At 36.6% G+C, this 27,055-nt stretch overlaps 5 protein-coding genes across 14 annotated transcripts in view; 3 read left to right on the forward strand and 2 right to left on the reverse strand.

The window, feature by feature from the left end:
- The first annotated feature begins 2,453 nt into the window (after positions 1–2,453).
- On the forward strand, positions 2,454–3,793 carry LOC107266573 (synaptosomal-associated protein 29). The gene is made up of 2 exons (XM_015737187.2): positions 2,454–2,872; positions 3,135–3,793. Exons 1-2 carry the CDS (start codon positions 2,591–2,593, stop codon positions 3,669–3,671), a joined length of 819 nt encoding a protein of 272 aa, XP_015592673.1. The 5' UTR covers positions 2,454–2,590; the 3' UTR covers positions 3,672–3,793.
- Positions 3,794–5,299: 1,506 nt separating this feature from the next.
- Positions 5,300–8,791, reverse strand: LOC107266736. 2 transcript variants are annotated; one of them, XR_003059456.1, is made up of 7 exons: positions 8,461–8,791; positions 7,767–7,965; positions 6,910–7,124; positions 6,651–6,785; positions 6,006–6,152; positions 5,518–5,662; positions 5,300–5,439 (listed from the first exon to the last, which is right to left on the reverse strand). XR_003059456.1 is itself a non-coding variant. In XM_025084146.1 (6 exons), exons 1-6 carry the CDS (start codon positions 8,473–8,475, stop codon positions 5,402–5,404), a joined length of 747 nt encoding a protein of 248 aa, XP_024939914.1. In that variant the 5' UTR covers positions 8,476–8,791; the 3' UTR covers positions 5,300–5,401. The 2 variants fall into 2 exon arrangements, 1 of the variants encoding a protein (XP_024939914.1); XM_025084146.1 differs by lacking the exon at positions 6,006–6,152.
- Positions 8,792–9,233: 442 nt separating this feature from the next.
- On the reverse strand, positions 9,234–11,411 carry LOC107266735 (alpha-tocopherol transfer protein-like). 2 transcript variants are annotated; one of them, XM_015737511.1, is made up of 4 exons: positions 11,238–11,411; positions 10,423–10,734; positions 9,938–10,301; positions 9,234–9,678 (listed from the first exon to the last, which is right to left on the reverse strand). In XM_015737511.1, the coding sequence occupies exons 2-4, from the start codon at positions 10,704–10,706 to the stop codon at positions 9,421–9,423; spliced, it is 906 nt and encodes a 301-aa protein (XP_015592997.1). In that variant the 5' UTR covers positions 10,707–10,734; positions 11,238–11,411; the 3' UTR covers positions 9,234–9,420. The 2 variants fall into 2 exon arrangements, with proteins under 2 accessions (XP_015592997.1, XP_015592996.1); XM_015737510.2 differs by having other exon boundaries at positions 9,267–9,678; positions 10,423–10,724; positions 11,238–11,360.
- A 138-nt stretch (positions 11,412–11,549) lies between these two features.
- Positions 11,550–16,121, forward strand: LOC107266737. 2 transcript variants are annotated; one of them, XM_015737516.2, is made up of 4 exons: positions 11,550–12,375; positions 12,455–12,671; positions 12,766–12,849; positions 13,132–16,121. In XM_015737516.2, exons 2-4 carry the CDS (start codon positions 12,639–12,641, stop codon positions 13,330–13,332), a joined length of 318 nt encoding a protein of 105 aa, XP_015593002.1. In that variant the 5' UTR covers positions 11,550–12,375; positions 12,455–12,638; the 3' UTR covers positions 13,333–16,121. The 2 variants fall into 2 exon arrangements, with proteins under 2 accessions (XP_015593002.1, XP_024939917.1); XM_025084149.1 differs by having other exon boundaries at positions 11,550–12,671.
- Positions 16,122–16,755: 634 nt separating this feature from the next.
- LOC107266738 overlaps positions 16,756–27,055 on the forward strand; it is a 45,014-nt gene continuing 34,714 nt past the window's right edge. Inside the window, exons 1-6 of one of the 7 annotated variants that reach the window (XM_025084133.1) lie at positions 16,756–16,887; positions 16,969–17,132; positions 17,195–17,437; positions 17,516–17,709; positions 17,793–17,974; positions 25,015–25,322. In XM_025084133.1, coding sequence (XP_024939901.1) covers positions 25,170–25,322 — 153 coding nt within the window. In that variant the 5' untranslated portion in view covers positions 16,756–16,887; positions 16,969–17,132; positions 17,195–17,437; ... (1 more) ...; positions 17,793–17,974; positions 25,015–25,169. Of the gene's footprint in view, positions 16,888–16,968; positions 17,133–17,194; positions 17,438–17,515; positions 17,710–17,792; positions 17,975–18,063; positions 19,582–19,601; positions 19,982–20,021; positions 25,323–27,055 lie in introns of those variants that run through there. The other 6 variants (XM_025084131.1, XM_025084129.1, XM_025084130.1 and 3 more) reach the window with 6 other exon arrangements.

The following is a 27,055-nucleotide window of genomic DNA, read 5'->3' on the forward strand; positions in this document are numbered from 1 at the left end:
CGTATATGAGTTATACACGGAATGTATATCTCGCGAAATTAATTTCGAGTTTTGAGCTAAATATGGGTATTTCAGAGGGAAAGCTGTAACGAATAGATGCATTATGATATTCTGCATTTCTTTGTCTGTTGCTCGGAATTTGTAAATACTGATGTTCAACGTTGAAGGAATAATTGGAATAAAATGAATAATATTAACGGCATTATTTAATTTTAACCCGAGTAGAGTTTATGTAATGCATGTTTCATTATAGAGAAAATTATTTTATTATGATACAAAAACTGCATCAATTTTAACAGGCGTTCCTGCTAATGCGTATTTAATTTGTGACAAAATATCTTTCCGGCTTAGAGTGATGTGATCTAATATTGCTGTAGATCCTAAACGAATGATGACGTTCGATGTTATTTACACGTGAAATTTAATTCTCTGAGCACAACTCTGACGGTCCTAATAGACACTCGAGTACGAGAGGAATGGAGTAACCTGCTTACGGTTCGTTGGATTTATCAGCAAAATATTCTAATTGACGGAGAAGTAATGATATTTACCTCCCGTCAACAGCGTTACATTTCCCACTAACCCTTCGATTCTGGCGAATCAAGACCCATGGTGCTTTCGAATTATTGCAGAGTTCTAAATCTGTGATCAGACAGAAATATATATATATATAACACATATCTACACACACACATATAAAAGATATCCTCACTATCTATTACCTTTCATATCCTTATGTGTAAAGTTTTGTAAATACGGATGTCCTACGGGCATACAGCTGTAATAAATCGGATATTAGAATTCGACTATGGTATAGATCAAACGTTTTAATAAAGCAACCAAATAAATAGACTGACCGGAAACTCGGGTTGCTACGAAACATCAATCCTTTGCCGATAGCGAGAGTTTCGCTGTGAAGACACTAGGTTGCACACGTGGCAGTTTTACAACCGTGAGAATAGTCGTCCAAACAAAAGTGAACGAAAAGAAGTAGAGTAAACATGGCCGTCTGAACTTCTCCGTATAGACAACCGGACTGACTACTGACGGGGTACGGTACGACTTATTATTAGTCTTTACCGTGAGCTACCGTCGTAATTAGGTGCTTGTTTGACTTTTAGTTGTATTGTAACTAGTCGAAAACAGTTGTCTATACTATTTTACTTAGGAAAGATGGATTTCCGTTGAATATATTTACCAAATCACCAGTTTACTCCAAGGAATGCATTGTAGGTGAATTTACTCATCCATGTCTTTTGCTAAACCTCAGCGACAGTGACGACAACATGATTCTGAAATTGAATACAATGCATATACTATATATAATATATGAATAGTATAGTGGCGTGCCAATGTATATATGACAAAGATATGCAATAAATATGAATGATGAATCCCTTGACAGTCGTCAATCAGGAATAATGCATAATAAATAAAGTTATGAGTACACAGTTGTACATGTCTGTATAATTTTCATTAAGAATACTTCCTTTTTTTTGTTATTGTTGTCATGTTCCTTGTAAAATAAGAAAAGTAAAAAATAAAATCTTTGTACTTGCCCATTTTATTCGACTCTACGGTTGGTTGACAGTTATTCAATTTGCATATTATCAAAATACAATTTAGGAATAATATACGAAAATTCATAATCGAGCCGCGACAACAAAGAATGTTAACGCGACATGTGCTCTGTGTCATGATTTACGAATATTTTTGTAGAGGTTCAGCTGCTTTATGCAAAAGGGCACTGTGGATATATGGACCTTTGGATTTTGTAAGCTGGGACACAGATGAATATCATATCTGTTACTAATTTACCCAATTGCAGTTGTTATTAGGGGGAGTGTGTCTGTTGCTCGTGACAAGCATATTAATTATAGGTGTAATTAATGAAATGTGTATCGTGACCCTATTACATATATGTATATATACGAGACAAATAGACATGATACCACATTCACTCGGTCGAACAATATTCTTCCTTTTTTTTCCAATTTAGCGTTAAATAGATATTCATAGGACAACCTTGGAAAAGTTATAAAGTAAGTCGGAAAAAACTATTAAAAAAAATTGTATTGGGATTTTAGGTTTTTTAAGACACGATACTGTATGTACTGTCTGAGGTAGTAATCTTGTACATCATAAATCTATTTAGTAACTATTACCGTTTTTATAAGGGTTATTGCCAGTAACAGTATGAAGTTATAGTTGCTACCTTTGGAAGATTTTTGATACTGTAGATTGTATTTTAAACTTGCAACTGCCCGTCTGCCTGGTTCTATTGTTGGAAAGGAAGAAGATCTAAAAACGTCTATGTAGTAATTGGTAATAGTCGCAGGTATTATATCAACTTTCAGGGATATTGTCAAAGATGGCACTAGATTCGTAGACAGTGCTGTCATCTTTTGACTTTATATGGTACATTTTGAAGCCTGGCACATGATCAGTGTCATGCAAGGTGTCATGTTGCGAGTGACAGTCTTTCAATCAGTTGATTATTCTTAAGGTTAATTGGACAGTGGGAGTGTTTCAGTGGGATATCAGAGACAGTAATAGTGGTGCTTATTACGTAAAGCCAAAAATTTTCGAGATGTCTGGTCATAATTATTTGAGTGACCCAAAGAATCCATTTTTCTCCTTAGAGGATGATGTGGATGACGAAACCTTTTTGCGAAATGCTCCCTCAAGACCTTCTGGGCCAAACAATTACTCCACTGGAAATCACTACACTAATTTTGATAATGAATTGGAACAGAAACATCAGCAGTTGGTAGCACGCAGAAGAGCTATTGAGGATAGGACGATCCAGTCATCCGAGAGGTCTATATCTCTACTGAGGGATTCAGAACAAATTGGAGCTGCTACAGCTGAGGTATACTTATTTATTTTAAAAGTTTAAATGTATTATTAGGTCTGTTTTTGGTATCTGGTGTCAAATTTCTTGGTAAAACTGCAGAATACGACTCCTTCTTGAAGGACTATATGTAAAAAACACTAAACAGTGCATAGCTAACTTCATAAAGGAATCGTAGTTTGTAGTTTAGCCAATTCCTTCTATCGCATATTGCATATAAGGACAGACTGCTCACCTAATCTTGGCAAGAATAGAAAGTAGTATATATTCTTTGTTTTAGGAACTTGTCAGACAGAGGGAACAATTAGAGCGCACAGAAGAAAGATTGGATGATATAAATAGCACATTGCGATTTAGTCAAAAACATATTCAAGGTATAAAGAGTGTTTTTGGTAGTCTTAAAAATTATCTTAGTGGCAAGTCAATAGATGCACCAACACCGAGTGCTTCTATTGGCACTAAATTATCAGAGTCTACAAGCTCAGGATCGCTAACTTCTGGTACACTCAAGAGTACCGTAGAGAAAAGTCAGGCACATTTAGCCGCAAACCATCCATCCTTACGTATTAAAGGCCTCTTAGATGATGACTATGACAACGAACAAAAATCGGCCACGAAAAATGTTAGCGCAGTATTAGAGAAAAACTTAGATGAGATGAGTGGTTCTTTGGCACGATTGAAAGGATTAGCCATTGGGTTATCGGAAGAAATAGATGCACAGAATGATTTAATTGAGAATATTATGGACAAGACAGAAACTGCTGATATGACATTGCAGAAACAAAACAAAGATATTAAACACCTGTTAAAGAAGTAAGGCCTGACACTAAATGTATAAGAAATAATGTGAAAGACTATGTGGACTCGAACTTTGGTTTTCTGTGATGAAACTATTAGATTATGAATCTTAATACCATTAAATATGTTTTTCTGACCTTATGCCTTATCGAAATCATTGTCAAATATTCAATCTTTTACCTTTTCTCTTAATACATCGATTGGTAAAAGCCTATATAAACACTTAACACTGACACAGCAACTCGTGATAATCCATAGGTTCCTCAGTAATCATACGTTCATATTAAAGTCTGTAGTTGGTTTTAATACAATGTCCTACAAAGTAGAAAGCATTTATATAGTATATATATATATACAGGGTGAATCACGAATCGTGATCAGTAGAGATTACTTTGTTATTAGCATTCCGATCGAAAATGTTTTTATCAGCTTTTGCATGGTTTCAAGAGAGCTTTAACGTGATAGTGAAAAATTACTGGTCAACTCTTTTTTTAAATGTTTTTTCAAGGTTACCTTGAATTTTTTGCAACTGAACATATAATTTTTTTACGCCTGTCTGTTAGGGGATTTCAAGACGAATTCGGCACATGTAAGGACATGACATTTTTTTCATCTGATTCGAAATAAAATTAAAAAACTTTGTATCAACACCGAGAATCACAGCTGCGCCGTTATTACGCAACCAATGTTGTTGACAAGTCAAAATTTACCAATTTAATTGTAGCGATGTTCAAAATGGAGTCCACGGGTTGCAATGCACTCGCGTGGACGGTGAACAAAAGATTGTTTTGCATTCTTTATGGTCTCTACACTGATGGTTGAGCATGCATCCGCAATCCTTCGTCGCATATCTTCCAGTGTTGTTGGAGCATCTGCATAAACTTTGTCTTTTAATGTACCCCACAAAAAGTAATCTAATGAAGTAAGATCGTTAAGTAATTTTGACTTTTCAACAACATTGGATGCGTAATAATGGCGTAGCTGTGATTCTCCTTGCGATACAAAGTTTTTGAATTTTCTTTCGAATCAGACGAAAAAAATGCCATGTCCTTACATGTACCGAATTCGTCTTGTAATCCCCTAACAGACAGGCGTAAAAAAATTATATGTTCAGTTGCAAAAAATTCAAGGTAACCTTGAAAAAACATTTAAAAAAAGAGTTGACCAGTAATTTTTCACTATCACGTTAAAGCTCTCTTGAAACCATGCAAAAGCTGATAAAAACATTTTCGATCGGAATGCTAATAACAAAGTAATCTCTACTGATCACGATTCGTGATTCACCCTGTATATATATATACACACAATATATATATAATATATATGTCATAAATATATATCACAGCCACTGGAGATACCATCTCAATGAATGTATGAATTTCAAATGAAAAATCATGATACTTCGACAGATCTTTTTATCAATTTGCCGGGATGTATGAAGAATTGCAAAAAATAATTTTGCAATGCTTCAAATGTATCGGCTATACCATCAAATGCAAGGTGTAAAAGTTACTTTTGTTATATACGGGATGCTCAACATGACTGCCCCTTTTATTAAATATATTATATTAATGTACTATGTATTTCAGTACCAATAAAATTCATACTTAAAGATAAAACTAATGAAAAAGGGGTGTTGTCTATTAATTTAAATATAGTGCAATATATTTTATTGTTCTACTACAATGTTAATAACTAATACAACATTTTGATTAAGAAATTTATTCATTGCGCTTTCGACCTTTCTTTTTAAGAATTTCCATTGACAGCAGCATTCATTCCATTTACTAAAATATAAAACATGGTTTAGTTCTATTGTGTACAGAAACAAATAGTCATAATATTTTTTAGGTAAGTTTTTTTACCTTGTTCATCGGTTTGACTACTGCCACTGCCACCATTTCCATTACCCCGAGTAGGAGGTGGTCCTCGTCCTCGGCAAGCAGGATTTCTTCCATCATGATTAAATCCTACAGCCGCATGATCATGTTTTTCCACAGACATTGAGTACTATTGGAGAAAAATAAACAGATTGATCGAACCGTTACAATTAAATGTTAAAACCATCGACGTATAGTACGAACTACGCATAGAGACATAGGAAACATGGTTGGCTGAAAGAAAAATATAGCGGCTGGTGGCGGTTAAGCCCTGGTCTCTTTCTAATTAGCAGCCGTAGTACGAAAATATAGAAAACATAGCCAATAGGAACATTAAAAAAGGAGAGCGATTGGTCGCCACCTCATTCCCTCCTTATTTATTTAAGCGGACATTTTTCAAAGGATCTAAAGTAGGGATCACGTAGTCCATACTATATCTCGATGGTTAAAACCAAGAACTTTAATCATCTTACCGTTAATCCCACCAAAAGGAAACAAAACAAAACTAATGATAAGAGCTTCATTTCTTTTAAATTTCACAACTGCTGTTCGGAAAACTGAGCCCTCTCTAGTGGAGTACGCATTTTTATATAAAATCCATGGCCATTGTTGAGATTTATCTACGATCAAAATATCATTTACCACAACAACACATCCGCAGAGAACTGAGGATATTTTTCTCTCGTGACGTTCGTCATGCATGGGATTATTACGAATTGCACCGGGCATAATACAATTAATGACTTTACTCGTTCAGTATATTCCTGGCGATGAGTTTACTGCAATGGTTGGATAAGTTACAAAATCAGACCACTTTTTTAAAATGTTTTACACAATGTCTCCAGTGACAAACAAATTAATATTAATCACCGGATATTATTTGGAGATTCCAGGGATCTCTGACAACACTACATTTTTCTATTCACAAATGACAAATTTAAGTTAATTGTTAAATCACATTTATTTCAATGTCACTGAAACGTATCTGTCAGTATTATAATACAATTTGAGTATTTCGCAATAATTCGCACAAGTGAGATAGCGACGAAAGGACGTTAACTTAATTCCTAACAATATAAAGACAATCGTCAAAATTAATAACTATACTCTAATGGGACCTCATTTGGTACAGATGTCGCTTCGAACGCCAAACGTTCTGCTTCCCTCTGCGCAGCAATTTCTGCGTGTTCTTGTGCGATTTTCTGGAACAGCTGTAGATGTTTGTCTTTCGCCCTGGTTACACTAGCAGAATCCTACAATAAAATAACAACCAATCAAGACGACTGCATCTATCTGCTAGACGTGAAAAATTGTGGGCAGTATATAAAACTGACAAATAAATTGAAAAAAAAACGTAAATAAACATGGAGCAATTACCGCTGGCACATGAGGGGGAATTCCTTGAGCATTCGCATTGGCAATTCTTTCGTAAAGAGCATAATGCTTTTCCTTGGCAAGTTTAACGGCTTCGGAGTCTGTAGGAGTCACCAGAGTGTCCTCGAAGTTCGTCAAGGAAGGATGGAAGCCATTGGCATCAGCCACGTAATCAACGGTTCTCACTTTGTGCTTTGGATCTATATACGAGTAAGAACCTACAACAGAATAAAATAAGATATTACTTTGAAATTGTAAAAGAAAAAATAACTTGAAACTCTTCGAAAAGTTCGACAGATTATCTTTGTTTACTTTTTCCAAGCAATTATTTTGAACGTAGACAAAATACGAACGAATTGAGATTAAAAACATCATAACCTCCCAGATAACAACTAGGGTGCAAATATCACAGCAACCGATCAGCAGGACATTGTACAGATTGTTGTGAAAACCATAGAACAATGTATACTCATTTGTTGCCATATTTGCAGCAATATATAACTATTATAATTCCAATAATAAGAGTTTATAAGCATTTTAGCCATGATTTATTAAAATCGTGAAATAAAAAAAATAATTCATTCCTAAGAATTTCCTAACAAAATATTCTTTTGTTCAAGCAATTATTTATTATAGAATATTTTCAAAATAGACTCACAAAAGTAACACGAAATGAATTGCTTTGCTTGTAATTATGCCACTATTTTTTGCCTATTTGCTAATATTATTTAAAAAAATTTTTTATTAATACTAAATTTAAAACATGCTCTTAGGAAATCTTTGCCGTAAAAGTAAGTCAACTGTTTTGCACAGACATTTTGTGTTATCTGAATTTACAATTTATATCGTATTAAACATACCATGAACAATTCCGGAACCATCGCCAGCTTCCTGATGAACTCGATCGATTTGTCCAGGGTAACGTCCTGCTTGATATTTAAAGCTGTATGGTTTTGGGGGTGGTGGCGGAGTGGTTACTTCCAAATTTTCCGTTGAGTATTTGCCATAAACCTCAAGAGCCCAAGAGCCCATGCACGTGTTCGAAAGAACAAGGGCAGTCTCAAATAAAAAAAATATTTAATTAAATTACACAAGCAGCATAAACGACTTGATCAGAATTAACGACCATGGCCGAATAATTCATAAAAAGGAATGTATGGTCCATTTTAATAAAGTGACCTTCTCGTTACGTCTTTGATGCAACAACGTGCTAGAAGCGAATCCATACCGGATACGAAAACTCGCTGCTTTCTAAATGTCTGACATTTTAATACGTTCGAATTCGATAATCTTTATTATACTTACGGCACACCATTGTATCTTTGAGAAAATAACCATAGAGATAAAAACTGAATGTAATTAATATCAAAATAATTTTTTCTAGCTATTATATAATCTATATACAACTTTACATTTAAACGATTAATAGCGTTACGCAGACGAGAATTCTGCTAACCTTGATCTTCTTGCACGGAACGTTAAGGCAAAAGTAAAGAAACTGCCAAGTCGTTAAATCTGCTGTACATCAGAATATTCTAACCTCTCATTACTTACCACGACAATATTCATTTTTCTTAGTAAAGTAAACTCTAACGATCTTAACGTTTTCGCAACCAGTTGTATACTGAGTCGATATTCTCTTCAGTGAAAGTCATATAAGAAACATTGAGGAAAAAGTGGAGGCAAGACTTTAAGCTCCTTTCACAACGAATGCGGTTAGGTTGCTCGATTATTTACATGATGTAATGAGAGCGCCGTGAATTTTGACTTATTTATATTCTAATGATATTTTATATTCCTTAATGAATATCTATATGTGAGAAATATTTTTATCCACCCTGAGAGTCACTATTTCACTTAGGATTATTATACTTTTACGCAATTGTGAACGCACTTTAATGAAATCTCGGATGATTCAATCCTCATTACAATTTGTCAATGACTAAAGAGAATTTGCATTACTACGCACTTACGGAAAACACAGAATTACCTCTGTATGAAATTATTACCTATTGTAGATTACGAAATGACTTGTAAAAGTTTCATCTATTTTTGATAAATGATATTTTAGATTAATAAGAATCTCTTTAGTTTCGCCGGAATGTCAAGGTCTTGTTCATGCTTTCATAGCATGAAAGGGGTCAAAGGTTAGATCGCATTGCATGTTTCGTTTTAAAGTGTATATGATATTTAGAAACACGTAACTACTACTTATAACTAGATAACTGTATTCCAAGCAACAATAATTGCGTAAAATACAAAGATGATATGTGAAAAGTAAAGAACGTCGATTCGTTGATAATATGGAAAAGAAAAAAAAAACGAACCTTTATCCAAACATTTTTATCTAATTTTACACTACAGGTGTTAGCATTATTTAATAGACGTTGTAAATATTATAAAATATACTTAAAAAAAAAACAGCTGTTAAACCCATTTAAAATGCATAGATCCGTTAATACGCTTCAATAGCATAAAGTGTGATCAGGACGACAAAGTTTAATTAATCACGAGTTAATCAATTTCAAGTTTCTTGAAGCTTCCCTCCACACCAAAAATATCAGTAACGTTCTTGGCCTTGCCAGGTCTCAGAGTTTCGTTAACGCGATGATTTGCTTCATCGTCCTGAAACCAGCTTCGATGTTCCTCCAATTTTTTAATACTGGCAGCATGAAGGTCCTTCATACTTCCAGCCTTTCCTCCAAGTTCATTGGGCAATATTTCTAATGGTATGTGTTTTTCCAGACTGTCTTTCGTGGAGTGAACGAAGAGCTATAACGATATCAAGGTTTTAAAAAAAATTATTAATAATTCAACACAAATTGAATTTTCTTGTAGGAATTGCTAATTTTTAAATACACGGAATCAAATGTTTTTTTAAGACTTTCTTTCGAGGAATTAACCAAATGAAATATCCAAAATAAAAAAAAATCAATTATTCAATGCAAATTGCATTTTCAAATAGGAATTGATCATTTGTAGATTAATCCGTTTGCCTGATAAAATTCTTATGTGACTATGTTATTCTTACCATATCCATTAAACTCTTTTTCATGAAGGGTTTCATCATACCAAGGATAACATCCATCACAGGAGTAGTGTTCATGAAGTGTAATCCCTTGAGCCGAACAGGAAGACCTTCTTGAAGATAGTAAAGAAACTTTTTCAACCCCATAGGACTGAGTCGACCAGCATGGCCGAAGACGACGCCCTCCATATCAATAAGAATTATGTGCCCAGGGAGAGTTCCTTCCCCAAGCATCCACAGATCAAGGACCATACAGAAGTACTTCATGCAATCATTATATACGTAATGAGACGGATCTAAGTCAATTAGTTTACCAAAGATGATTTTATGACCGTCTCTCGTTGTACCATCCAGAGACGTGTGCACCCTTAAAAAAAGTATATCCAACGAACTTTTTATGGTAAAAGAAAAAACGCTAATATTCCGTATACGTGGTAGAAATAAGTTTTATCTATTTTTTTTAAATTAAAAAAATTGTAAAAACTTACGCAACGTTAAAAGCATGTCGCAATTCTTTTTGTCCCATTGGATCTCTGTTAGAGAAAAATTCTGGTACGTGCGTTCGCACGGTGTAATATACGTCAATGGTAGATTTGGTTGATTCAATGCTGTAGTAATTACTGTGTAAAAAAAGGGCCAACTCGCTGTCCGTGATATTTGGTAAATGCGGTTGCTTCTGGCACCATTCTCTTAAGGATTGAATATCTGCTTTCTTTAATTCAGGATTTCGCTTCTGCTCCTCCTCTAGACTTACTAGTTGAAGCAGTGCCATTTTTAATTGCCTTGTTTTCTGCAACGAGCTAATTATGTGAAGTTACATCGTTTAATTATTTTATTCTCACTTTACTGGTCAACGTGTATCGACAATTAAATTAAATTACGACTCCTTTAATAATCAAGTTCCAGTCAGACCCACTTTATCAAATCATACGCATCTGTCGTTCTATCAACGTTATAAGATCAATTGCGCAATAAAAGACTCATCAATCTACCGTACATCATATTCTTTTAGATAACCATCTTGATCATGATAAACAATCAAGAATAGCATATTCAGATTTTGCATGTATAAATAATCGAGTAGGTTGAATAAAAAATTGTTTTAATGAAATTCATACGAAATTTTGCAAAAATCACATGTCGCTTTTTTTAAAATATGTTATCAGTTATAATATTTTTATTATTTATATATTTGTATGTAATATGCCATTTTATTGACTTTAATGAGTTACTCTTTCTTTAATTGATTCAATACATTTTTTTATAGTTAATTTCATGTCTGTGTAAGGATTTTGGCTCTTACTTCTTTTTTTCTTCAAGGATCCAGATACTGCCACAAATATCAAAACGTGTTCTTGGGCCAACGATTCTTATAGTACTGAGAACCGACGGGTAGTCAATTTTAATTGAGTACTTGGCTCTTACAGTCCCTGACGACGTGCGTCTCGTGCAATATTAGCTGGCGTGACCAAAGTAACATAACAGCATGCAGAAAAAAAGGGTAGGACGAAAGAAGAAAAACTTGAGAAATATTCATACAATGATTCTTGGAATATTTCTCTGTCAATTTTAGATATATTATTTAGTTTATTAGTAGTTATGCTCCTATGCGTCAGTCGCATAGAGTTAAAAGTAAAGATTTATGCAACAGACCCTGTATATAATAGGTATACATATATATTATACATGTGTATAGATATATTACCTGGCGATTAGACACTCGCCTAAAATAGTTGTGTCATTCCAAGCAATGTTTGTCATTGAGAAATGATAGTGTCTATGGTAGTCTCGTGGTGCACATACATAATACGTTCAAAGGAACTATTATGATATATTGTGTTGCAAGGAAAATACTTGACTCGTAATTCTGTCTTTTTTTTCTTTTCATATAATGATACATTATTATTTTTCGTTGCATTGCGATTCAAGCAATGCATTTTCTTATGGACGTTTCAAGCACACAGGAGTAAATTGTCAGTTTGCGTTGATGGGATAAATAATACAGTAGAAAGTAGTTAACGGTGAGAAAAATAAAAAGATCGTTGACTAGAACTTGTCGTGTACAGAAAAAAGACCACGCCATGTTTTTTAATAACGCAAGCATATTTAGATTTTGTTTGCATTGTTCATCGCGCGGATATTATCTAATCGTTAGCTGGTCATTTCATTTTGATAGATTTTCCTTGAATTCTAACGTGAAATGTGTACGTTCAAATTTGTTTCGTTCGAAAGATAATCAATAGCTCCTTGTTTTCCGGGACGTTTACGCTTTTCCAAATGGCATCCGGTTAGCGGTAAGAATAAATAGGTCATTCAATGGAGCGTGCCGGTGGATATATAGCAAAGAAGAAAAAAACAGATCGATAAATCGCCAGAAGACCAAGGGACGGAAAAAGGGTTCGCGTGTATATCTACCAGGGAAGTGATGCTGCCACCTTGAGGTTACCCTGGAAACGGCATTTATGTACGGAAAATGCGGAAAGGCAGTTGTCGTTCAAGAAACGTGCTTTTGAATTGTAGCGCGGATAGTGCTGCTGCCTGGTGGCAACCGTTGGATTCTGTTTTCAAAAGACAGCACCCTATGTCCTGAGGCCGAAATCGATGACACTTGGATAATAAGTTATAACGGTCATTTAAGTACGTGTATTCTACGTGTATTGGATTCAGAGAATCTGCCGGATAACGGACAGGAAATTAGTGCAAAATGGAATCTGCTATTGTGCATCTCGAACAGAGTGTGAGTTGCGTTATTATTAATTTCCGGCTAACCTTGCGAAAGTACATTTGAGTTTTTTAGATGAATATTTCATACGTGATTCTTGGGAATCTAGGTCCAGAAGGCTGACGGCAAGCTCGACATGATTGCTTGGCAGATTGACAGCTTTGAAAAGGAGTTTCAAGATCCTGATAATGAAGTAACGTACATTGATTTATTAGTATTTATTTTTAAATTGCAAGGCAAGTGTTCATTAGTTCTACCTTGACCTGCCTTAATGGATGCTGTAATGTTGTATTCTTTGAAATTAATTCTATATTTTCGTACATGTGATTACTTATTTTAATATTAAAGAGATTAGTACAGTATTTTTTCCTTTATAATTTTATAGATAGGTGCCGTCTAAGGAACTGCTATCTTTAGCTATTCACATTTGAAATCGCAGATATAATTTTAATACTTTGCATGCTATTTTGAACAGATATCTGTCCTTAGACTGTTGCGCTCAGTGACTCAGGTTAAGGAGGAATATCAGACGCTGCGCCAAGATATCCTGGAGGTGCAGCAGCTCCAGAAGCAACTTTCGGAGTCTTTAAGAGCTCAACTCTTGCAGGTGCAAGGACACTTCAATATTTTGCGTAACAAAATAGTTGGTCCTAACAAAACACCACAGCTAAAATAAAAATGGGGAACTTAGATATTTAGATAATTTTTATTTTATTTGTTTAAGTTTCAGGTATAAGTACATTATGTTGCTGAATTTATATTTATTTTTAAATTGATTTTCAATGCCAAAACTTAAAAAAAATCTTTTGTAATAAATAATTTGCCTTATACTAATGAGCTAACTTAAACCATAAACTATGGAAATAAATTGCACACAACCAGGTAGCTTGCGAGGCAGATTATTTGTCAAGTCAAAATTGCTAATTTCTTACATGTTGTTTTCAAATTTTACTGATCCATTAACAGCATGACAGGGAACAAATGGAAAAACTGACAAATAAACTATCTGACACATGCTTTACTTGTGGTGCTGGGGCCAATGGAAACCAACAACTTTTTGTTTGAGATTATTTGTTTGTAATCAGTGAAATTTGAAAACAATTTAAACTTTATATGAGTTCACTCTAGAGTTGCATACCGAAAATAATGTTTTCTATTTATTTTCGCTACGTCTTTATTTGTCTTTCAAACTTGTATGGAAAAATAATTCCAAAATCTTGCACTGCATTTTTCTAATAATTCTACCACTGTATTCTTATTAGAAAATCTTGAAAAACAAAATTATGTACGCAATACTGCATTGAGAATGTTTACTGTATATGAAGAGGTAAAAAAATTCTTTGTTGGGTTGAAGAAAATAATTCAATGTTAAATGCAGTAAATCCAACAAGGTGAAACTAGCAAAATAATATAAAGTAATGAAATTAATAATGCCTTAAAACATAGGTGCGCATTTAATGGGACTATGTGTACTATCTTTAACACTATGTATACTGTTACTATTACAGCGTAAACAATAACGATCCGTTACCTTTTAACGTAACTAAACTATTATTAATTACTATTAGTAAACCATCCAAACCGTAACGTTTTGTCGATAGTTGATACACCAGCCTTTTCAAAAGTGATTTGGCCTACTTTAATACTATGGCACCTACAATAATATACAATCTCATATTACGGTTTAACTGTACTTAACTACAAAATTTTTATCTATTCAATCTATTAGAAATACAGCACCGCCTAGTTTTTCCTTACTACTTTTGAAATTACTGTGACTTTCAACAAAACGTTATACCGTGGCTGATATGTATTTCACACAATCTGCAACGTATCAGCGTACATTTACGAAGTACGTTGCACGAGTAGCATTAAACAAAGTCAATTTTTCGCAATAAGACAATTGAATATCAATTCAGTCACGTATGGTTTGCTGATATTTATTAAGAAAGTGTTAGGTTTCCTATGCACAACTAACAATAAAGTATATTTCCATTGAGTGTCGCGAGGTCTTCGAGATGAGTTCAAAGTATCTGCCAAAGTATAGAGAAAATGTAAAACCATTTCTATAGGTTATAAAAATACCAATGGCTAATTGAACTCAATACGAAGAACCGACACTGTAACGTAAACCTACCTTTACTTAAAATCAAAATACTTAACGAAGAGAAGAATGGTCTGGAACGCATTCGAAATGTGCCAAATAATGTTGGTCAATTAGTTTGGACTTTTGAGTGATAACACACAATGAGACGTGCTCAGAAGTCATAAACGACACTTAGCACGGAGAAAGCTGTTTGGAATAGTATTACTATTTTTTTTATTTTCCAACTCCAACTAATGTGCCAATGATTTTTGATCGATCTGTACAATATTCTGAATTCAGAAGTAAAGTAGACTCTAAGAAATTTTTAAAATTGTTAGTCTACATATCACAGTATCAGCCTTCTCCGATTTAGAATTTAAAATCATTTTTTTATTTCTTATTCTTGTCCTCTCCTTTAATCATGTAACGCAGACAATGAAATATTCTAGTAGAATATACAGGGTGTTTTTTAAAGGCGCAATATAGCCTGTAATGTTCTTGATATAATATTCAGTGGACACGTAACATGTAGCGGACCAGTCAATGCTAATTATTATAATTGTAAACATACATAGCGTCTTCCGAATATATATTTAATATATGTACTACTACTTTAACACGCGATTGTAGCACTATGTCGCCTCTTTAGAAAAACACCCTTCAATGTATCCACCCGTAATACATTTATCTTCATTTTTATTGATTTTATTTATTTTTTTACAAATCACCATTCATGAACATGTTTTTCCTTTTTAACTATTTCTCGTATATACTAACAGATACGTATGTATTTGTACACCTAAGTTTACACCTTATCGATTTTTCAATTTTTGCACTGAACGCACCCTAACCTTTGATAAACTGTCAATTGAACAGGCCAATTCCAAATGCCAGCGTTGCGTCGTTATTCTGCGATAAAAGATATGGAAATTACGTCTTTTTACGCTCAACGGGCGGAACGTTATTAATTGGTTTTTAATGTCACTAATTATAACTTTACATCGTTTCTTAAGAGATATTTAAGATAATTGCTATTTGTAATTAACGACCCTTAATGTGGGGATTGTCATTTTTCTTTACTTAAATTGATGCCACATAAAGCTTGGCAATTTTGACTTTGCTTGGTTCAACTGTTGATTAACATCGATTGGCAGTTAAGGATACACGTGCGATATCGCCCATTGGAATTGGCTGTGAAATTATTAGAATTAGTCGAAGATGCGTTGATTATTATTGATTCCATGTAATTGCTCAAAAAATTTCGATGTATATTTGAAAAGAAAAAGAAACCAGGAACACGATAAAGGGAAAAAAAATCTGTAACTTTTTAGATATTTATCATATTATTACGAAATAAACTGTTATCTCTGTAGCAAAAATATGAGTTGACCATCAATGCGAATATTTGTCTAAACCCCGAACCCTATTGTCATCGCGGCGGTTCCTGGCGAAAATCAAAAGCGACAGTTTTTGATCGATGAACCTCGGCGGAATTTAACGTTGGTTAAACGACAAATTCGCTAATTGCGTAGACGCACGCAGCCAAATACAGCCGTAGCTTTAATAAAAAATAATTGTCTCGGATCGTATTACCAAATTAACTATTAACAATCAAATTTTTTTATAATTGGTGCTCCATAAATCTGTCGATATTTTGTAGCGGTGCCTTAAATTTGTTCTGGGTGTACAAATTCCAAACACGTATGTTTTTGTGTGCAAAAGTACGCCTGTACTCCAGGGACTGATTGATCGCACGGAATTGGCAGAGTCCACTTTTTTTTTATTTTCTGTTTCTACAAACTGCGCTATACGCGCCAAGCGTTATTTTCTACTCAGACATGTCGAGGTCCACTCACGTCACTTTTCGTATACGGAGTTCAGTTTCAGTACTTAACCCTTTTTTTATTTTCTATTTTTTTTTTTCCGTATAAACGCGAAACAGTTCTGAATTCGAACGATTATTTCTGGTGGATTAAACCTAAATTGTTCAGGTGGAAAATATACAATTTGTCATGTATTGCTTTATGTTTCATGTCCATACTCGTAATGCATATTAAAGACGAACGTTGCACGTGTATATCCTACACGGGACCGTGGAAGAGTATCGAGGAAAAAAGTTTACACGCACGGAGTATACAATACCACGTAATTTCGTAGGATTCGAAAGACTAATGAAATTACGCTGTTTGGCGTGTTGTGGTGCTTTATATATTTTTTATCCCTCAGGAGAAAATTATACTCTCCATTCGGTCGTGATTGATGAGCTTGCACCTGAGTACAAAAGAGAAACGTGTTACCTTGAAGGATGGCATCTATCTAGTCTCACCACATTACACGTTCACCTCGGAAAATCCTTGGGGAAAAACACCCCAGGAAAATCTTAAAGCCAGGTACTCATGGCACCATGCCGCCTACTGGTGATAGTAAGAAAGTATCATTTTCCTCCTCACAGTAGAAATTGACATGAGACCCTAACGATCGACCTGAGGTACCAGAAGTGTCTGCGAGGAGGAAAATGCCAGGACTGGAGTCTTTCTCAGAAATTATAGGCGGACTCTATAACGTGTAAACGTCTGTAGAAAGCGTGGTGAGAATCGATTCGCGGATGTTGCAAGGAGCACGATAGCATCTGCGCTGAGCAAGGAGTCAGAGCTCTTCCAAGAGCCACGAGAAATGCCGTGGAAGAGGATTAAACGTAATGGATCTTTATTTATTTATTTTTCTTTGTTATAAAATTTTGTACTGTAGCTTATAAATATTTTTCAAATTCTAGGCGGTACTTTCTTTAGAAGACAGAAGATACTGTCCTCCTCGAGTGAAGCAGATGCTTTACCGGCAGCACACCTTTTATGTTCTTCTAACAGTACCTACCCAACCTTTCAACCCTCTTGGGAACAATGTCACCCCTTGGAACAATGACTGAACGCATTCAGTCAAGCGTTCCCACTCGTTCCCGAAGTAATCACGGTTAGTAGCTGGAAATTAAGACAAGATTCTCCATCGAAACAAGCAAAGGGTTGTTACTAATGTTTATTGACTTTATTTTCAAGCTCGTCTCGTGCACGACCGAGCAAAGTTACCCCGTAGGAAAACCACGAAGGGGTAGATACAAACACCCTTTGGTATTTTGCAAGAGTCGATGGGATTTTAAAGAATTTCTAAAGAATTTTGGGGCGCATTATATACTATGGTTAAACGCATTCCAACCCTGTTGCAATTTTCGGTCAATCAGGTAATGATTATCTGGAATTTTCAAATATATGTCGATTTTTTTTTCAAATTCATTTATTTAATGAGGTCAATTTTTTTTTGATTCTGACTGGAGTCCCTTATGCAGTAATGAAAAATAAGTAGTATCTTATTACTTGTATTATTTCATTACCAGTTCTAATCAACCTCGTCTCCGGCATTTTCTCATCGCAACTCGAGTTTCCGCAATTCCATTCGAGTCGTCTTGGCCGCTTGCCGACGTCATCAACCACTCTTATTTTTTCTTGCTTTCCGGTTGGTTATTGCTAATAAAACAGTAATTATTCACGTGGAAATTGCTGCAGCAAGTTATACAACGTTAGTAATGGGCGATAAACGTGATGGCGGTGCGATAATACTGTTTACCAGGTGGATTAATATCATCTTTTTCCGTCATGCCATAATCGAGCAAATACGTGAGAAACAATGTTTTACGGCTTTGAAATTACAGATAAACTTTGTTTATCCTATAAATGTTAGACTTTGCATCTTTCTTCTATATACGGTTATACCCTACGAGAAGGTGGCATCTTTATGCTTGCGGCGCTTACAACTATTCCATCCGGTTCCGTTCCGGTCTCATAAAGCATACTTACTTTAAAAAGGGAAGCGGAAAATGTATTTATGGCATTTCCATCCCCTTACGCAGGAAAAGTGTTTTTCTTTTTTTCCTATCCGACAAGCGCTTTTACCGAAAGTGTTTTCTAAGTAAACCATTCGGGATATCGTACAGCCGCGTTTTGCTCACAGATTCAAATTTCTCAGCTGCCTCTCGAACAGGTAGAAAATCTGTCACAGACACTGAAACTTTTATCAAAACATCGTAATGAACATGAATTTAATCAACAAAAAATAATAAATTTCCATAAACAATCAAAGATTCGGAGTAGAATTTTTTTTTTAATTTTCACTGAAACGTATTACTCCCAGGGGGCATATCCGGTCGGCCATGTAGGGTTTATGACTTTGGCTTGTAAATCAGCCAATAGACCCCAGTAAATGGTATGCAGGTCGTTTCAAAGTATATATACCGGGACTTGAGAGGGTAGTAGAGGTATTCAAGATTTCGGTATAATAATGTCTCAACAATAGTGGATGATTTTGATATTTAAATCAGATTCGAAAATCTACAAATTGCTGACGTGGCCAACACAGGCGAGAATGCCACAAGATTATACAGGTCGATTCAAAGAGGAGTATCATCCAAAAAATTCTTCCCCCTAGCACACTGGGCCACTCTCCTGCTCTTACCACCCACTCCGTGTGCCTCCCATACGAAGAAAGGCACTTGATGCCGCATAAGCCCCCCGTAGAAGAGATTCTGCGCAATCGAGCAGCCCCAAACTAGGGGATGATCGTCCCCCGTTCCGAATGGAAGATTCGCGGAATTCGTGAGTTCTCGCGGCAGTCTGGGCGCCGTGGCAAAGGACGTGCCGTTGAAGGAGAGCACCCGCTATATACCCTAGTATATATATATATCTATAAGGATCCTTTCTATCTCGGAGGCTGTGTTCTCGAGACTAGCCAGCCTGGAGGATATGAGTCTGCGCAGTGATGTTCCAGTGGGTTCTGCTCCTGAGGGTGTATAGAGTGAGTCAGTGAGCCTGAGGGATGATTGGGCGCCTATACGAATTCAGAGGGTTGAATAGAGAAGTGCTACCAGACTCGGTGTGGAGCTCTCGTCGAGCCTCTATAGGGGATGATTTCGGTTTTTAATCTAAGGGTGTGGTGGTAGAGTGGGAACGTGTATCGTCAGAGTTCAGTGGGTCTTCTTCGGGTATAACCATCCCCGATGACGTTGCCCTCGCTCTAGTGACTTTCGTGGGGTCGTAACACGTGCGTGAATATAACCGAGCGAATAAGAGAGAAAGAGAGAAAGAAAAAAAATATCCATCTCTTATCCTATACATTAAACGGAAAAACCAACCCTGCGCTTTAAGAGAGGTATCCACCCCCCGTGGGATAGCAACTGCACTGTGTCGTGTAAATTGTAACTTTCATATTTTTTATTCACAATTATTATATAACGCTTGCACGTCTATTTAGAGTATATCTACGCTTGGAATTGATATCGCGGTTCAATCAAAAGTGTCGAAGATTTTAATAATCAACGCTAAGACTTTGTATCCGGTTTAAATGTTATACAGTGGTACTTTTGTAGCACGAAAATAATTTATCGTCAAAGCGCGACGGCAATGCGATTGCCAAAGCCTGTGGTACCTGTACCCTTGGGTGCTTCTGGTATTTCAGTGTTCTTTTGAGAGTAGCAATTAAAAGGGTTTAGGAAAGAGATATATGCTTCGTGTTTGTATATATATATATATACACAGTCTCTAGCCGAAAATAACGGATGAATTCAGCATTTGGTGCTCGCGAGGGTAATATGTCGTGTGCAGTGACGTTATAATATACGGCTGAAGGGGTAATTGATAGGATGACCATAACCTATATGTATTATATAGATATATTACATGTTGCATATGTGTATATAAATATATAGGATAATGGTTTGTTGTATAGATAGTGGGAAGGTACAAAATTGATACTATGGACATTATTTGACTGATCTCGCGGTGAAATACCCATGGGGTAACTTATTGTCAGTTGTCTCCTATAAGTTAGGGTTGATGTTTTCGCTTGTAGGACGTCCGTTAGGAAGTCGGGACTTCGCTGACTGCGGGACTGTAGATTCGATTTGTGGGATACCGAGTTCGGGATTCGCCCCAGGGAACTCTTGGGAATTCTAGACGGGAATTTACGCTGGAATTTCGACGCGGTGACAACGCGACTCGCTGAGAATCTCATTGGCTCATCCGTGACGCAACTTACGCTGTCATAAAAAAGAGGTCGCGCGGTTCACTTCGTAAGCGAGAAAACGAATTTACTGGAGTTGAACTAGATTTTGTGGACGGAAATTTTTTTTCAATTGACAATTCATAAATTTTGACAAAAATTTATCCAACGTATGTAAATATGTTATTTTTACTTTTTAATGCTTTCTCCTTATCACAGGGTCGATTAGCAAGGCGGACGTCGATATTGCTTGAGGATCTTTTGGAGGCGAGCCAATTTCTAATAAAATTCTGTTATTAGTTTGCCAAAAGCGAGGGCCACGTGCGAGAGAGAAAAAGAATAAAAGTAAGAGGCAAAACTTGAAAGAAAGAGAAAGTTAATGGAAGGAATGTATCTCGAGTAGAAAACGAAGTGGCAAAAATTAAAAGAGTCACTTTCGACTTTCGGTAAAATTCATTTGTTCGCAAACTTAACGCAAGAGTAATATATGACTGTAAGATTCATGGGTGACTTATTGGGTTAAACAACGTGCCATTTGTCAGTAACGATTCTTAATTCAGGGTAAAATGTCTTGGCAGCATCGGATTTACATTTCCCAGTAACACAGGCTAAACGCAATACCTCGGTATCGAAGGTGGCAAAATTAAGCATAATTAATTTGTCGACGTGAACGAGGGTCGGCATCCTCCCCATAGCGAAGTACCTACAGCCTCTCTTCCGAAATCCTAATTCTTCTCCCTCGCTTTCTCTTTCTCTCTTCTATTCGTTTATATAATCTTGCTTCTTCTTCAGTCCCCCTATCCATCGTGGAATAACGAAATTTCGTACTTTACCAAATTCCAGGAGTCCAAATTTCAGAATCTCTCGTCAATTGACGGAATTATATTGTCTCAAATTTCATTTCTTTTATTTTCTTCTTAACTTTCTCGGATTTCATTTTAGCCACTGACATCTATCTGTCGCTCGTACCGTCCGCTATTTCTTTTCAGGCTCTCAAACTCTCGTAGACACTCAATCTTCGATGCTTACGTAGTAGGTGTATGGGTTGTCCTATCAGACCAGACCAAGGCGTTCGTATAAAGTAAGCGAACCGCGAGAAATGACCGTGGCTCAATCTATCTAGAATATTAGCAAAGCCTATGGACGTTCGCGAGAATTCGATACCGAACGTTCGCCAAGCTCATTCGAGCGTCCTAGATCCTCTCCGCGTTCTATTAGAGGCTCCTTTTTGCTAAGCCACTGATTCGTGGCGGCGCTTATCCGGCCGTACGTTGCATATACGTAGATATATATATTTTTAGCGTGAGCAAGAAGGTTCGAAGGGAGGAGTAATAAGGTAGATTGGGTTGAAGTAATAGGGTGAAGAGGAAAAGAAAGAGAGTAAAAAAGAAAGCTTATGTTTCAGAAGAAGGCCAGGTCAAGTGTTTGTGTATCCACAAAGCAGGGCACGTTAAATAAAGGGTGCATGAGATTGTTAATTTTTTCACTGCAAGGAAAGGGTAGCGTTAATGTTTTTCTGCATTTTTCGTTCGTTTTCTCTTCAAAGGTACAAAATAATTGGTCCCTCAGGGTGAGAAAACATGAAAAAAAATCCGACGGTCGGATCAACAAAATCTTCTCCATTGAGAGTGTAACGCGAAATAAATTTTTCTGGAAAATTCGATTACTCTAAATATCCCAAGTATCTCATAAAGTACATATTTATTTTTGGTAACAAGACGCAAATAAATCCAGTGAGTATAACAATGATATTTCTCGTAAAAACTTCCTGGAAAATAAAATAACACTGAAACCCCTAGTTGTCTATACATATATCCCTTACGTCCAAAGCACAGAGGATAAGATAAAAAAGAATCCGTGGTAAAGGTCGCCCTTGATTTTCGAAAATCCAATTTCGACGCGTAGACAGATCAGTAAAGGTATTGCGATGCGGTTAGTGTCTACAGAAGCAGTGCTGTAGTCATGAACAATAGCAGGGTGACGTACATATAGAACTACTTGTCGGCAGGGTGATTTCCAGCAGGGAGTATAGACTGCCATATATGTAGTAGCATACGAGACACGTGTACTATACTGAACTGAGAAATTAGTGTGAGAGAAATTAAGAGAAGAAAAGCAATAATAATACAAAAATAGAAAAATAAATCTAAAGGATAACGTAGAAATAGGAATGGTAGACAGTTGGGTCGACGTGAAACCCAGGGGCGTGTCAAGTAATCCTATGAATTATTAGACTGGCAAGTAGGTAGGGTAGGGTAGGTAGGTAGATGTCTTTCGCGTTGAGTTTATGATAATATTTAATCCAGTTAACGTGGAATATAGAACATATATATAAAGGCTATAGCTATACATATAACGTCGATGGCTCTCTAGCCACGATACGTAGAACTCGTGGCAGTCAGTCAGTCGATGTCCCGGTGTGCTGTTCTGTTGGCAGCGCTAATAATCCAGTTACAAAAACAGTGTTAGAACGAAGAACTCGTCGTAAAAGTCACCAGAGTCGTTGCGACTGGAAAAGATTTCCATTGTGGACGGGTGATCATTCGATCGAGATACTTAATATGACGAAGAAGAAACTGTCTGATGATAATATCTCATTGTGTTACTGCGCATACATCTTGGAGGAAGTGTCACGTCCATTTCTTCCCGACTATAGTTTTTTGGCTTCGCGTCCATTTACTCACGTCACTTCTTGCTATCGCGAGCACAGTTATTCTTTCTCTTTCTCATAAATGGACCATTGAGTGAGACGTGTTCAGTGCAATGTGATATTGTGGTGTTCGTTTACGTTGTTGTGGATTTTGTTTTCCCTGCTCCTTGAACGATCATGCGTTGTACTGTGTGAACGAAGCTTTATTTTCACGAGGGTGAACAAACGCGATTGACATACATATACGCGTGTTCTAAGTGCTTCCTTATGAACGGGTCTTCACGTGTTACGATTGTGTTTCTACTTTCTTCAGTGGACGTTTGCCAATGACCTTTAACTTGTGTCAAGGATTTCGGCTGTCTAGGGACTTTATATTGGACTAGAAAGGTATTTTGGAATAATAATCTATATGTGTGTTATATAACGAAATATATATATAAAGGAGGTATAACAGTCGTTATATTTATCGTGAGTGACTTTATTAACGTGTTTTTCAAGTGAACCATGTAATTAATTTGATTAGATACTAATGACATTTTTGAATTAATCGCGTAAACGAATCTCTATCGTGAGTGTACCGACGTATCTGTACGTACGAGTTTTATGTACGTTGATAAAGGTGATACAAGAACAGAATTACTGAGAGTGCAGGATTACTGTAACGAGGAATAAAAATTGTTACAAGTGGGATAAGCAACGTTAATGTTTCGCTTAACGGTGGAATAAAGAACCGTCTTTCCGAGCCGAGTAAAGTTGTGAAGAAAATTTTCCTTTTACGGTTTTCAAACGCTGACGTGAAACAGATATTCTTGGTAGCCTTGTGACGTGGCTGTGCTCCGAGGACTTTGAGAATTGTGAAGTGTTGAAAAAGGTGAAGGAATCGTTTGGGCGTCAAAGACAGCGACGACGACGACGACAACGGTACAGAAATGGCAGAAGTTCATATTCACTCATATTTCTCGTACTCGAGGGAAGCTATTAGCAATACCCGCATATCCTTTTTAATTTCACAAAGCGTCGCGACGCACAACCCGAGCGTCGGACCCGTCGAACTGACATTGTGGACGCAGCTTCACGAGTGATATCGCAGTACGTGAACGGAATTAAGAGAAAAATACGGAAATCCATAAAAAAATAAAATGACCTATAAAATATAGAATACTTTTGAATTCAGCAGAAACTTTCTCCACGGAATTACATCCTGTGAAATTCTGTAAAAGAAAGGAAGAAGAAGCCTTCGTCTCTGAAACAGCATTTGATTTATCAAAGGGTGTTCCCAGGAAAATCGCATAATCGACTGTAGTACTACTCGTATTTGGTAGGCCAGTTCAGAAATTTCCAGAGGGAGGAAAAGTCCTTGCTGTTGTGATAGAACCTTTAATCATTCGAGATGTCGAAGCACCACGTGACTGGCTGAATATTTTCTTGTGGCGGGGAAGACTTCGTAGCATTCTGGGGAAATTCATAATAATACATCGTATTAGATAATAATAATATTTTAACAAAACGTCACACTAAGCCTATGAAAAAAACTCGTATCCTTTAAAAGAAGAAAAATCTAAAGAAACTCAAAACCACAGGGTCATCCGAATATAACTGAGCCGTGAACACCTCCTGAGACTTACCGTCAGGATAATTTAACTTCCACGGCAGAAAAGCTTAAGGACATCGCTAGGAGGATGTCGCCTGGCCGTGTCGGGAGGGCGTCAGGACCCTTTATCGGGAACAGGGAGAAATGAAGTTATCAGTGTCGGCTTACAGAGCTCAAGCTAGTGCTCACAAGAAGATCCTTTGCAACTATCAGCATCAGCTGAGTTACGGTGCTACGAATCAGGCGCCCTCGGCCCGGACCACCTCAGACCCCGCGGCGGTCCTTTCTGCTTTCAAGGTAGGAAAATACATTTTATTTAAATTTCTACATATCCATGGTCAGCCCGCAATATTAATATTCACTTCTAGGGGACTTGAATACATTTTGATCTGTAAGGAGATGATCCTTCAAAGTGGAACTGCGATGCTACGGCCCGTGAGCAATGGCATCCCCAACCTATGGCTTCCCTCCCCCTAATTTTCTTAACAATAGAAAAACATATAAGTGCACTCTTATCACTCCTATAAACAAATTCAAACTCAAATCCTTCTAAAATGATATCGATTATTATTATTATTATAGTTTCAAGACGTCATCATCACCCTTGTTCACCCATCTAAGTATACCTATACATATACCAAGTTCTGCCTACCCAACAATTTCTCAACAGGATACATCCAACATTTTGGTCCCTTTATCCTCCCCATTACTCAGGGCTTAAATCCGAAATAAGATGAGGCTTTCTAAAAATCATCCAATTATGGATACAAAATGGCAGAGAAACCAAATTATCTACACGTAATTCCAGTACGTAGAACGGTGTTATACAGACATACATAGAATATGAGAATAATGAGAAATTGCAATGCATACATTAAAGTACCGTGTCATAGAGAAACGTGTGTAAATATTAGTTCTCAGTTTTGCATACTTACCCTTATCCAGCTACGTCTATGTATCCATCCAGCATAGACATAAGAGAATGCACTACCAATTATACTGTCCCACGGCAATTCTACTCGATCCGCCATTATAGCATGTATGTCGTTCGTATACCTACACTTTATATATCGTTATACTTTATCCATAGAATGCACATTGCAAAGCCAACTCCATCAGTTAGCTACACTCGGTAATGCAAATAATAGAGGTTCTCCGAACAAGTAACAATGTAATCTTGTAAGGGGGTTGAGGTACCTCTGGAGGGGGGGGGGCGTAGCCTTCCAATTAAGGGTGCTTGCGGGGATGCATTAGTCGCCCGTTACTACCAGTACAACTACCTGGTGGTGCTCGCGTTCCAGGCTACCTCGGTTCCTTTACTAAGGGGATGGGCTTTCGCTGTGCTGTTATGCCAAGTGAATTAATACTTCCGTACGGTTGTGTGCTCGTGTTTGGTAGGTTGAAGAGCTACACAAAATCTCCGAACTGTAGGGTATTCTATATCTGACCATGTTTCAGGTCGGTAATGGGGATAGAATCTGTAATTGAAAATTCTTATGCACCTTGTATACCATACATATATATAACGGGTCCCCATGCAGAAGACAATATAGCGTGTAAGATGCTCCGTATAGCATTTATGTGCTGTAGGTGAGTAGATCGTACCTATTGTACGTGATATATATATATATATGGTTTGGATATTGGATAACTACTAGGGACGCTGGTATATTATATGGTTATTCAGAAACTCTATTGAGCATTGTTTCCTATATCCTGTTCCTGCAGTTGGTGATATACACGTATGAGTATATACATATATACTGGATGTATCGTAACTCTGATATATGTACTACCTGCGTCTTTAAAGAGTTTATGCCTTTTCTCAAGGTCCTCGTGGCGGTACTCCTTGGGTCTCGTTCTTATTGGAACTTTTACTCAAGACGATATTCAGATTTTCTTCTCGCGAAAAAACATGGCGGAATAAGCACCACTTCGCGGAGTGTAATAAGGATATTCCATAGAGTCGTTTACTTGCGCGCGATTCCGGGTCCGGTTACGTTGAGCTTGTCGTGGAGTCCTTACGCAAC

This window comes from Cephus cinctus, unplaced genomic scaffold, assembly GCF_000341935.2.
Source record: "Cephus cinctus unplaced genomic scaffold, Ccin1 Ccin1_scaffold0330, whole genome shotgun sequence".
Lineage (NCBI taxonomy): Eukaryota > Metazoa > Arthropoda > Insecta > Hymenoptera > Cephidae > Cephus > Cephus cinctus.